The following is a 13,044-nucleotide window of genomic DNA, read 5'->3' on the forward strand; positions in this document are numbered from 1 at the left end:
GCACGCATCAGTTTTAGGGTTCACAGAGGATGTCAACCATACACTTAAAGCAACATTTGATTCATTCGTTCAAGTCCTCAATTTACCTGTAGAAAGCAGATTTATCGAAACCTTGTTGAAATTGATGTTGTCATATTAGTGTTACAATCGAACATACTTCCACCCCTTAGGATTAATGGTTAGTTCCAGATTCAACATGGCGGCGCCCATCAGTAATTCCCCTCAAACTGGCGAAGCCTATCATAGAAAGACTGGCAGCTTCAAAGCTGCATCCAAGGACCACAAAAAGAAGAAAAAACAGAAGCCAAAGCCTATAACTGAAGTGAGGTGAGTTTGTCCAAGGTGTGGAGTGGCAGGGACAGATATAGCTGAACAATTTGTGGGAGGGGGGCGTGCAAGGTGTTGCTTTTCATAAGTTTGTAAACGTAATTTCTAATTTCCTTCCCCCCAGAGTGGATAGGTCTGTTATATCCAAGTTGCACGTCCTGAACAAGGAACTGGACGCCGTCAGGAGTGACCAGTCTCTGTCCCGGAGCACCAAACAGGCAAGGGCCAATCAACTGGAGACAGAAATTCAAAAGGTGGAGAAGTTTATTTGTTTTTGTTTATGAGTTTAACATAAACTGCTTGGTTTTTGTCGCGTGGGGGTGTTACATTAGAGAACGTAGCCATTTGTGAGAATACTATGCTGTTCTCTTTTATTTGACAGATCATTGTTTTGTATTTTGTTGAGAATTATAGACATCATATTCATAACAATTAACATATGGTGGCAGAGCAGGAGGGTAGATATAATGCATTTTCGTATCTAAACATTGCATTGGGACTCAAATTAGCGAATAGGCACTTGACCCCAACTGCAGAATGCTATCTATTAAAGTATCTGGGCAAGAACTGACATCAGCTTGCAGCAACCTACAAATTGCTTATTCCACATTTACTAGTATGCCCCTGATTTCCTTATCAACTTCCGTTTTCCCCCAGATAGGAGGATTGGATGCTTATCAAGCAGCATCAAAGCGTGGAGCCTGTTGCCATGGTAACACAACAACATCCAACTGGGTCATCAAACAGTTGAAAAAGTTCAAAGTCAAACCAGCTACAGAAGTAAGCAAAGATCAATGTTTACATTGTGTAGTCATACTAACCTGGCATCCAATCTACCTTGGTTTGGCCAGGGTCTCTTCGGGGCAGAAGCAGCTTTCCACCACAGTGGTATTCTTTGGTGCCCGGTAGTAGTTTTACTAGTTTAATTAGCTAACCTCATACTATCAGTAGACTTAGTATCGGTGCCAAAAAATACCCCAGCGGTTGAAAGCCCCTTTTGCACCGAAGAGAGCCCAGCCAAACTGTTGTAGACTGAATGCCAGGTTAAAGGTAGCAGAACACAGTTTTTATCCACGTCCCCCTGGGTCTATGACGCGGGTACAGAAAGTAGTGCAGCTCAAGCTCTTGAAGACTGGTTAGAAAGCTGCATGTGAGAGGCATCCATGTGTAAACTGTGCTGTCGGCTTTTAGACTGTAGGATTTGGATAGTGGGCCTTTTCCACTTTGTGTATAAATGCGCCATCTTGTGCAGCCGCCTCACGGGGTCAGTCGGCTCCAGTTCAGTGACCTCTCGCAGAGCGCTGTTTCAAAGTGGGCGTGTGGAGCCGATACGCCGACAGGATTTTTTGTTTTTTTAGTTATTTGTAGGTTGTACCCTTAACTCAAACATATTCGTTTTTCGTATTTCTCAAGTGCACCGCGCTATAATTTTTACCGCGTCACCTTGTAGCCCTTAACTATAGAAATCCCCATAGGCCGAAAACTGTGTTCTGCTACCTTCATGTCATAGGAGACATGCGTCTTGATGTTATGTGTTGCATATGATGATTATAAACAGTTGTTGTGCTTTTGCTATCAAATTGTATGAAGATGTAATGTGATGCATATCTTCATTCAATAGGAAACGAGACTGAGACTGTTAGATGTGGGAGCTCTTGATAACCACTACCAGAGACACAGTTGGCTGGACTGTACAGCCATAGACCTGAACCCACAGACTGACAGTGTCATCAAGGCAGACTTCTTTGATTACCAGGTGAAGAACGTTTAGATAAACTCTAGACTGTGATGGTATCCTAAAAGGCCAGAAGCGTCTTAGCTAAACTTAAAGATAAACTTAAATCAAATTAGACTATATATAGTATATTGGTATTCTCCAGAAGCTTCTTAGCTAGGGAACTTCGGAATTCATTAGTAGCTATTTTGATAGAAGGAGGAGGGTGATGTTCATCCGTGACACTCTCACGACAAGATGAGATGATGATGATTTTGATAGTCTTTGTAACTTGTTATTAATGTCAATCTCAAACTTTGACGTCATTTAACGACATGTTCTTTTTTTCTTTCTTTTGAGTCTGGTCATTCCTTTTCTGTGATGTGTATCAAACAAACTTTCAGTTCTAATCTAATATTGATGTTAGATGAATTTTGACTGTGTATATGGTATATATGATTGATTGTCTGCTGTTTCAGGTAGAGGAAGGATGTAAATATGACGTCGTCGTGTTGAGTCTTGTCATCAACTTTGTGGGAGACCCCAAGAAAAGAGGTGATTCTTTTACTCAAACTGTACATGAGGATTTTGAATCATAAACAATAGACCTGTCATAATTTCTAAAACACCACATTGTTGTTACCATTTAAGGAGACATGCTGAGACACTGTTGCCAAGTGACAAAGGAAAATGGACACCTATTTGTAAGTATTTTAATGTACTGAATTAAGGATCATTGAATCTTTCACTGTAATTTATCATACATTCCACACTCTTTCTTGTTTCATGTTAGATTTAACACAACATTGTTGAGGAACCATGCAATTGTGTGGCAAATTATGTTTGGACTTATATTCTGTATCTGTATCTACACAGCTGATAAAATTGCCCTTTGGCTTAACATTTATCATCATGTCGGGTGGCTTGGCCAGACCAAGGCAGCTCTCTTCCTCCATACGACACGACCCGCTTAACACCACCTAATTATATTGTTGAACTATCAGTATGCCTACTCTGGACGTACATTTCAAACTGTGTTTCAGGTAGTATTGCCCCTCCCGTGCCTCTCCAACTCCAGATACCTGACACACAAGCTGTTCTGTGACATGCTGGACAGTCTTGGCTTCCAGAAACTGTCTTCTCATGACAGCAAGAGGCTCAGCTTCTTCGTGTTTCAAAAAACCGGAAAAAGGAGGTCAAAGTATGAAACTTTAGTTTTTGTCATCATATACATGTAATACCAGATTTCTATATTGATTGAATACTGTAACAAAGTCAACGTAGGTTGATGAAAGTTAAACCTAAAGGTACGTTATACATTATACAAAATAAACAGAGTTAGATGTTTCATGCAGTATCCATATACTCTTTCATCAGTGAACTGTGAATGAGTCTCTGATACCTAGAGGAACTAGTAGAACTAAGTGTTCATAAATGCCATATTTATATGGTCTGTGCACATAGGCAAGGTAGGCATATTTTTTAAAAAGTCTTTAATGAATAAGTCAATATAGTTCTAGGCTGTTATGTGGATACGTCTTAAGCTATATTATAAGACATTGATTGAGAGGCAAGTGACCTTTAAAAGCAACTCAAGATCACGTCTTTATGAGTAAACATGTGAGTCTCTTCTCTCTCTGTTGCAGGTCTTTTCCAAAGCAAGTGGTGAGGAAAGGGCCAAGTCACAACAACTTCAGCATCATTCTCTGACTGTCACATCTCAGGGGGACAGTTTCTGGATTATATGTGGCTATAGTTATGTAAATATGTACATTAAAGGGGGTGTTGTCGGATATGAAAATAACAGGATGATAAAGAATTTTTCAAAGCTGTAAGATAACATCAACCACAAGGTGAAGCCTAAAAGGGCAGCCTCTGATATGTTGAATGTAATATGGTTAGAGACTCTACTTGTATATCTAACATCAGAAAATCGATAGAGGGCTTCATTTATTCCAACAATAGCCCAATGTTTATACTGTATGGCAATCTCCCACAGAAATCTAGTTCCTTGCTTTCTACTGTAATACTGACAATGCCTATGGCATTACATTAGATTGCATTACATTAGACCTGTAACATTACTAACAGTAAATACTTAGTAATACGTCAATAGATTGATTGATTTCTCCCACATTTTTCATTCAACTGTTCATACATTCATTGGCACAGTCACACACTTTGAAAACAGAGAGAGAGAGGCAGGGGGATGGATATACAGTAGCCTGGTTCCATCCTTATTTTCTCCGACCTGTGTTGGTGCCATTTAGAACCCATGTCCAGTCCCCTTTAGCCCTATTCAGTTTCCATAGCCATATCCAATTCCCAAAGCCATATATAGTACCTGGTCGTATTTTCAAGGGAGAGAAAATAGGGATTGATCCCAGGCAACATACACACAAACATGACATGCACGTTCTGCTGTGGCAAGTCTACACTCTGTAATACTATGTGCACTGGATAAAGTACACCAGTTTGTGCTATCAAGAGTCTCAGACAGAGCTTTTTTTGAGCCAGAGGTAGTCCGTATCGTTTAAGAGCTCTGCAAGTCGCTGATTGTATGGTCGGTAAAACTTGTTCAGCATTCGCCGTGTCTTCGGCAACATCTGGCCTATGCTGTCGTAACGTTTTTTCTGGGACCGTTTCGCATTGGACATGAAGATGGCGTCTTTATCCGATTGATTTGTGATAGGTCCTGTAAAATAGGGTATACTTTGATCAAGGAAACATGCAGATTTATTGGTAATTTAGGAATGACTACAACATATATCTCTTTCAACATACGCTAAATAAAATGCACAGTAAGTCTCATAGTGTAAATGCTGTATGAACTGACAATACAAACTGATACCAAGGAGGTTTAAAATGAAACTTTTTAAACCCCCTTGCTGTCACATATTGTTAGAAGATTGTTTTTACACAAAGAAGTGGAACGGCTACTAACCAAGATCTAAGAACTTGAAGACTCTTGTCATGGTTGTGTGTGGATCCTTAGAGTGATCCTCCAGACGCTGCACGAGAATCTGATCCCGCGGGAAAACGGACAACCAGTCCCGCAGGTAGACCTCGTACAGCCCCAACCGTAGTCTAACCTGGAAACGAGATCGGGACAGGCGACAAAAACAGAATACGCAAGAAAACAGTTACTCGGACCATAGAGATTTAATAAAATCTTGCTCAGATCAAGGAGGTTGAAATAATTTTCAACCTCTTTGCTCAAACAACTGGATAGATTTAATAAACAGCATATGTTAGATAGCAAGGAAATGACAGCGATGTTGCATGCTTTTTCAAATGAGCCAGTAAAATGTAAAAGAACAAAGTCCTGATATGTGGGCTATTTTTGCATATTTTTGTTTTCTACTTGAATGTTTTTTTTTACTTGGCTAAAAGGGAACAAGAGGATAAGGGGGAAGAGGGCCCTGATAGGGGCGGTAAAGAAAAGAAAGAAGGAAGGAGGGAAGATAGGAACGGCAGGGTTACCGATACATCTGACATCTACACTATATGGTCTGAGGTAAAACAATAGGACGTGTCAAGAACGTTAAGATTCAGTGCTTACGGTTCTGGTTGGAGGAAGATTGGGGTCGTAAGTGCACGAGCGGACAGTATTGTTCTTGAGGCAGCTCTGGAAGATGTCGATAGCCAGGGTTGCTCTCTCGTGAAAATCCGTCACAGACTTCTTGTCACGGAAGCCGCCGGAGAAGAAGAGATATTCTGAGTATAATCTGAAGAAAGAAAACAACGGCTCTGTATCTCTTTGGACATTTTTAAGGCCTTTGCAACATCCAAGTTGAGGTGTTACTTTCCGACATATGTCCTTGTATAATTTGGAAAATGACTTTCCATATTTCAAGTGGTCGGTATTTCATGGTATCATCCTATGCAATGTTTAGGTAGCCTCCATAGCAGGCCTTTTGGGGGGCGGGGCTTATAATGCACTTTTGCTGATGACTTCTTCTTGTACTGGCTCATTTAGGGCCAAATGGTTACGGACTGGCTGCACAAATGACCCTGTACAAAAAGAAGTCATCAGCAAAAGTGTATTATAAGCCCCCTCAAAAGGCCCCAGAGAGCCTGCTATGAAGGCTATGTTTAGGCCACAGCAAATAAATCTTATGGATGACATCTTCTGTCTGCAGACTCCAAATTTCATACGAGAGGGCGTAAAAAATGAGTATAAAAACAAACAAGATGGCTCAATCTTGAAAATAGATACCATAAACGTTGTGACAGAAATTGAAGCGACAGAATGTGGTAACACAGCCATCAAATCTTTTATTCCTCTATCCATGAAGTGACACTAGTGTGGTAGACTGGTATCACTTACAAAATTGGCAACTACACTCATGGCTACCACATTGGTACCATTTTTACAACTACCAAACTAGTGTCACTTCTACAACCCTACAGTCATGACTACCTCACTGGTGTCAATTCTACAAGTACTGTACAATCATATTTTCCCATTTTGGTACTTTCTCGTCATATTGACCATCTCCAGAGGGGAAAAAATTAATGAGCGCGCTGATATCATCCATGAAATTTACTTGCTGTGGCCTTACCTTTCTGTGGGGTTCCTAAGTGTGAGGATGAACTTGGCATGTGGTTGTACTGCCCGTAGCAGGTCGGCCACCAGGATGGGCGGTTCGTTGTTGGGGGTGTCCCACTGTTGCTCTCTCCACCGATTGTTGCACCATATTGTGGAGGGACTGCCGTCTCCTGTACGACATCCACAGAAAACCTGGTCAATCTGTCTGAAGTGGCACGTGCACTACAGATTTGTGAACTCTTGAAGTCACCTATCTTAGCGAGAGGAGTAAAGGAGGCAATCTACATCAGGGCACATCAACCTTCTCTCAACCGGGACTGGGGGCGATACCGACTTTTGGAAAACTTTGACCCAGTGCTGAAGTCACACCTGCATAAAAAGCACGGGTCCATTACGTGCTATGATATTATGTATATGTACTGGCCGACAGGGCCTTCCAAGGAAAATAAAGGTTTACTACTACTACTACTACTACTACTACTACGTTTGGGTCAGAAATCCCAGTGATTCGGTCGAAAATTCCGGTGAGTCAATTCTTTGAGTTGGAGACCAGTTTATTTCTCGCTAAGCACCTATCTTTGTTATGGCAGTCAGGGACAAATGTTCCCTCGAAATCAGTCGGAAAGATTACTTCCTAAATCCAATGCAAGTAGACTCTAGGGTATATATGGAGGAATGAACGGACGGACGAACGAACGAACGAACGAATGAATTGCTAGCTGTTAGATTTACATTAAGAAGAAAAAGACTCAAGTTATTTACTAGAGGGCCCCCATAGTCTTCGAACAGCACGTTTTCGGAACATTGTATAAAATCTGTGTCATCGAATAAAGCGAACTCATGACAAATGACATAATTCTAATTTATCAACTGATGATATATCACACCACTATCATGCACTCTTAAATGGAATAAAGTTTATTTTTGTCACAGGAAAATGTTACAAAGTGCTAATCCTTTCTCAGTGTATACGGACTGCTGGCCTACTGTTCCCAAAGACGCACACCCGGCACGCACAAATCAAATCGTTTGTAGTGTTGGTATGATTCCTATCTTGATGCTGACTGACTTAGCTGTGTGATGACATGCAAATCATAATTACCCGTGATGACGTCATGATTGAGAACTTCTTGTCCGGATGACGTCAAACTTTTTCTGACCCTGGTCCTGATGGTCCATGCAGCTTCATCGAAATAATCCAGATATTTCTCTACAAGAGAGACGCAAATATCTCATGGGGTTTAATACAGAGATGAAAAACCAAAGATGGTGATTTTATTTTACAATTTCAATCAGTATGCTGCAATGTGCGTGTTTTATTCAACCGACGTTTTTGTGACCGCCTGTCATGATCATCCTCTTCAGGATAGTTCTGATTAGTGCACTATATACTGCAGTTATAGGTGTCGCTGCTTACAGATGCAGTCCCAAAAGTAAAGTATTTACATATGTACAGAGATACTTAGTAGTTAATGCGGTGTTTACAATGCGGTTCCAAACGTGAGTGATGAAACTATTCACGGGGGTATATTTGAAGTCATACCTAAAAGATGGCGGCGATTTTTAGCCCACCAATGGGGTTCCTTTGGACCACCGACAACATCCGGGTGTTCAGTGATGCGGTAGTACAGGTCGGTGGTTCCGCACTTGGGCATGCCGATGATGTAGAAGTACGGTAAACATCTGGAGTGGGTGAGTGGGTGAGTGGGTGGGTGAGTGAGTGAGTGAGTGAGTGAGTGAGTGAGTGAGTGAGTGAGTGAGTGAGTGAGTGAAAAGCCATCTCATAAGCCATTATAGTCCCCTGTCATAGCCTCACATATTTAGTTCTTATATCTTAATTCTTATCATTAATTAAGTGACTATCCTTATTGTATTGTTCTCAATTTCTATGTATTACTTGTCGACTATAAACAATTTTGACTAGCATAGCTATATAGAGTAGGAGGGCCTAGTATAAGCTATGTATACGGTGGCCCAAAGGTACAATGTTCATTTCTTTTCCATTTTTATATACGCCTTTTCCTTCTTGCTGCATCTGTTTTTCTTTATCGTATCATGTGATTTCTAACTAACATTTTATCACGCTCACCTCAACCGAAAATGCCCGGTCCCATTGTCTACGAGTCTGTCCCGCAACTGCGAGCCCACGTCTGTTTCATTGACCTTCTCGAACCAACATGGGTTCTTGTAATTGGGGAGAAACTCTCTTGGGAGAGCTGAAAAGATCTATAACGAAAAGTATTGATTGATTATTGTTATATAAAATTTGTGCCTGGTTGTTGTAAGTAAGATCACAGAAAGAATGTTACAGTAACAGTAACAGTAACAGAAGAAACCCAGCTAGCTTATATATGTCGAAAGGACAACATGTAGTATTCCCCATTTTCCAATAAGATTCTTGTCTTTTCCTTATCCATTTCCTTGTTGATTAATCCGTGATGAAACTATATAAATTGTGTTGATTTTGTATTATATAGTATAAGGAAGTGGTCTTTAAAAAACTATACCTGTTTGTGCCCCTTTAAGTGGCACAGTTATTGCAATAAGTCTTCGTTTCTTGTTTTACATTATCATTAAACAAAAATAAGCAACCAAAAATTGAATTGTAAGTGTTATAAACACATGTGCAGTTAGTATGTGAATGAAAACTCTCTGTTATCTCAGTGAAAACAGAAAGCCTTCTGTCACTTATTGCTTGTCTAATCGCCCTTTTCTCTATAGTGGTCACCTGTCCATAGTGGTCAAATTTGCTCAGTCCCTTGAGCAAGGAGGTTATATAACGGGACGTGCCCTAACATGTTACGCTTTTTTACGCGCTCGAACTCACGGCGGTCCATTGCTGGTTGCCAGAGAGTGGTCAGGTTTTAATGAATAAATTTTGAACACATTCATCTAAAGAACATACATGGACAAGAAATGTATTCATACTGTTCATGGGCCCTTCACGCTCCGCGTTACAGGCGGAAAACGCTGTGAGACATTTTCACGAATGTACCTTCTGATTTAGTGCTACGCCAGATAGTGTGCCTAACTTATTACGCTTTGGTAATTTTGCTCTCTTCGGAAGTTGGTGATGAAGTTAGGGAAATGTAAATAAGACTTGAAGTCTATATTCTAGCATTCTTTTGACCGGAAAGGTTTGACTGTGTGCACTTCTAACGTCATGTGAGAAGGGCTATATCTAGCGCATCCCAGCTCATGTTTTCACGGGAAAAAGGCTACCTCGCACTGTGAATGCGGCCCGACTTACGAAATCATTACGAAAAAACGACACCACTTACATCAACAATACTCCGTCTACGTATTGGGAAATATCTTCGCCATCTCTGTATTCAGTTTCGTTTTCATGGACGTTACCAATCACATGTTAGAGCGTAACAAAGCTGTGCGTTGAATCGTTCCGCCACCATCGCGGCCCCAAAAAATGGCGGGAAAACAAAGTCGCCAGACGACAGCAATGTTTACGGTTTTTCTTTGGTCGGTTTTCTTCTCAACAAACACTTAAAGACCCAAATCTTTAGTGTTTTATGAAGTTATATTTCTTATGTGTATGATAGTTGTGTGACTTGTGTATCTGCTTGGCACAGGTCGTATATTTAGGTGCCGGGCCGTCTAGCTACGCAGTGACCCTCTACTCAGCACTACCATCATTATTGTTAAGATACTACTTTTCGACAAAACAAGAAATGAATATGTACATGTACACATATGTTTTGAATGCAAATGACAATTATGTGCATGAATTTGGGTTATTTAACTTCCTTATCAGTATAGTCATTGGACACAAACACGGCGTACTTATGCAAAATAAGATCAGTAAAAAATCCGTAACATGTTAGGGCGCGTAACATGTTAGGGCGCCCCCCGTTAGTCTCTATAACCTCCTTGCCTTGAGCAACCGTTAGAGACAGGTTTGAATAAAATCAAACACACAAAAATTACAATACTTACACCTGGGTTCAGTCTAATCAGTTCTCTCGTCATGTTGAATCCTGATGGTGTCCCCTGTGCTTCCTCCGACGAACGTGAGGTGTTCTGACGTGCCATTTTATCGTCTGCCCCCCCTTTACTTGATGACCAAATCTTTGTCACAGCCCACCGTGACACACCCTGGTCTTCAAGCGGGTTCGGTTCCCCGTTGTCCCCATACCCGTACAGAAACAACAACATCAGAAGGCAGGCACAGAATAACAGAGCTTGCGCCGAGAACAGTCGGGTGGTAGGTCCTTTGTACAGCTTTAAAGAGGAAAAAGATTTGTAAAATAATTTGGGGAAATATAAGGTACATGTAGTATTGGAGATCGGATAAGCGCTTCTTGTCGGCTCTGCCAATTCAGATCTAGCTACTTTTAGATCTACTGTTCGTACATTAAATCGGGTCGGCGTATGTTTTCCCCCCACGCCGATGCGACGCTTGGCGTATTGTATAATCCTCATGGTTTTGTCGTTTTATCTCTGAGAAAATGCAGGCCGAACCGTGGGCCGAAATATGCAAACGAGGAGACCTCTTCTCTGTCGAAGCCACGACTGTAAATCACCATTAGTATGTAGCAGACTAAAGCACACCACACATACCATTACAAAAGTATAGATCATTTCGGTAGTGGTGACCGGCTAAAGAACATCAATAGTCAATAACACTGGAATAAAATCTGGTCAGCAGCTACTCACCATGGTCATGTTGATGATCACCGAAACTCTTCCTCACACTGGATTTCTAGTGACGAACTTTCTTCCGTGCTGAACGTCCAGTGACAATGCAATTTTGTTCACGCGTTCGATACTCGGCGCCCAGTGAGTAACCCGTGACCACGGTAAGGCCATTGAACACGAATTGGCGAAATTCGAGACACGAATTGCGCCACGTAGAGGCGCAATTCGTGGCGCGCAAAGCGCCACCGGGGGGCTAAACTCGAGATCTCGAATTCGTCCACGCGGAAGCGGTAGCGCGAAGCGCAATACAAAACCGGCACTGACATGGCTCGCATAGCGCCACCGGGGGGCGAAACTCGAGATCTCGAATTCGTCCACCCGGAAGGGACAACGCGAAGCCCGCAATGCAACCGGTTACTGACATCATGAGTTACGTAACTATATGTCCAACCAGTGGTGGCAGCGAAGCGCATATTTACGAAACACGGCTTGCGATTTAGCCATTCTGCGAACATTACACTAAAGTCGGGGTCTGATAAATCAGATTGAAACTACGTAGACATTCACCACAACAAACAAAAATTCAAACAAAATGGCGACCATGAAAATATGATGCTATCCCAGGAATCATTGCAGTTTGTACGAGCCGACTATTTCCGAAAACATCCGAGAAATAGTCTGCTTACAAACTGCAAAGAATGCTGGGATAGCATCATATTTGCGTAGCCATTTTGGATTTGAATCGACAATCATAGTGCTGACAAGTAGTTTGCAGCAAATTCACAAATAGACAAAATTGGACTAACGTTTTTTTTGGTGCTTGTCTATGTACTTTCAGTGGTATATTTCTAAAGTTCTCTTGACACTAAGAACACATACTGTCTCATTCTTGCGTCTTATCGCACTATTTTTGTCACTATAAATGCGTTAGCGATTTGTCAGCCCCGTAACCAGGTCCTGTGAAAGCAAATAAAACGGAATGTTATTGATATAACGGTGATTAACAAACCAACGATTGCTGACTACAATGTATTTCAAGTTAATTTTAAGAGAATGGCTAAATCGCAAGACGATACTCGGGTCCGTGTTTCGTAAATATGCGCTTCGCTGCCACCGCTGGTTGGACATATAGTTACGTAGCTCATGATGTCAATACATTGCGGGCTTCGCGTTGTCCCTTCCGGGTGGACGAATTCGAGATCTCGAGTTTCGCCCCCCGGTGGCGCTATGCGAGCCATGTCAGTGCCGGTTTTGTATTGCGCTTCGCGCTACCGCTTCCGCGTGGACGAATTCGAGATCTCGAGTTTAGCCCCCCGGTGGCGCTTTGCGCGCCACGAATTGCGCCTCTACGTGGCGCAATTCGTGTCTCGAATTTCGCCAATTCGTGTTCCAGAGCCTACCTCCGGTACCTTTGCGATTTTGAGCACCAATATACTGATTATACATGCAATCTTTATTGACACAACAAAAGTACAGCGACTTTCGTGGGGTATTCATATATAGACAGTCACCTGCACCTATTTGGTGTACCATTGAACTTGTTTTTCAGAGCCGGAACTTATATTGTCGGTTTTACCTGATTTTGGTACGATAGAAAGAACTATTTATTGCTGTTGATCTTATCGTCTTCGATGGGACTGGCAACACGAAATATATTAGATCTTATGTTAGAGGTTTTTATTTGTGCCAGCACGGGGCTCAGTCTGCCCACTGTTCCTCAAGAAAGTCGACGATGAAACAAGGACATGGCATCCTTTTGTTTCGTAAACTATGTTTTGATTAACGTGTTCTGTAGGCA

At 41.7% G+C, this 13,044-nt stretch overlaps 2 protein-coding genes across 2 annotated transcripts; one reads left to right on the forward strand and one right to left on the reverse strand.

The window, feature by feature from the left end:
* Nucleotides 1-173: 173 nt before the first annotated feature.
* On the forward strand, nucleotides 174-4,861 carry LOC136435935 (uncharacterized). The gene is made up of 8 exons (XM_066429648.1): nucleotides 174-327; nucleotides 452-581; nucleotides 985-1,107; nucleotides 1,949-2,083; nucleotides 2,521-2,596; nucleotides 2,693-2,745; nucleotides 3,085-3,242; nucleotides 3,688-4,861. Exons 1-8 carry the CDS (start codon nucleotides 176-178, stop codon nucleotides 3,749-3,751), a joined length of 891 nt encoding a protein of 296 aa, XP_066285745.1. The 5' UTR covers nucleotides 174-175; the 3' UTR covers nucleotides 3,752-4,861.
* Nucleotides 2,731-11,404, reverse strand: LOC136435924 (carbohydrate sulfotransferase 15-like). Its single transcript, XM_066429637.1, has 9 exons — nucleotides 11,265-11,404; nucleotides 10,545-10,829; nucleotides 8,683-8,819; nucleotides 8,137-8,276; nucleotides 7,696-7,803; nucleotides 6,607-6,763; nucleotides 5,604-5,769; nucleotides 4,986-5,133; nucleotides 2,731-4,736 (listed from the first exon to the last, which is right to left on the reverse strand). Exons 1-9 carry the CDS (start codon nucleotides 11,271-11,273, stop codon nucleotides 4,534-4,536), a joined length of 1,353 nt encoding a protein of 450 aa, XP_066285734.1. The 5' UTR covers nucleotides 11,274-11,404; the 3' UTR covers nucleotides 2,731-4,533.
* Nucleotides 11,405-13,044: the final 1,640 nt, after the last annotated feature.

The sequence above is a fragment of the Branchiostoma lanceolatum genome, chromosome 1 (assembly GCF_035083965.1).
Source record: "Branchiostoma lanceolatum isolate klBraLanc5 chromosome 1, klBraLanc5.hap2, whole genome shotgun sequence".
Classification (NCBI taxonomy): Eukaryota; Metazoa; Chordata; class Leptocardii; order Amphioxiformes; family Branchiostomatidae; genus Branchiostoma; species Branchiostoma lanceolatum.

Excerpts from the sequence above, each read along its gene's own strand:
- LOC136435924 (XM_066429637.1), bottom strand. Across the intron at positions 5,770-6,606 it reads CTTAGGAACCCCACAGAAAG|ATTATACTCAGAATATCTCT; the intron begins GTAAGGCCACAG and ends TTCTTTCTTCAG. Across the intron at positions 5,134-5,603 it reads ATCTTCCTCCAACCAGAACC|GTTAGACTACGGTTGGGGCT; the intron begins GTAAGCACTGAA and ends TCTCGTTTCCAG.
- LOC136435935 (XM_066429648.1), top strand. The coding sequence starts at position 176 with ATGGTTAGTTCCAGATTCAACATGGCGGCGCCCATCAGTAATTCCCCT. Across the intron at positions 582-984 it reads TGGAGACAGAAATTCAAAAG|ATAGGAGGATTGGATGCTTA; the intron begins GTGGAGAAGTTT and ends GTTTTCCCCCAG. Across the intron at positions 2,597-2,692 it reads GGGAGACCCCAAGAAAAGAG|GAGACATGCTGAGACACTGT; the intron begins GTGATTCTTTTA and ends TTACCATTTAAG.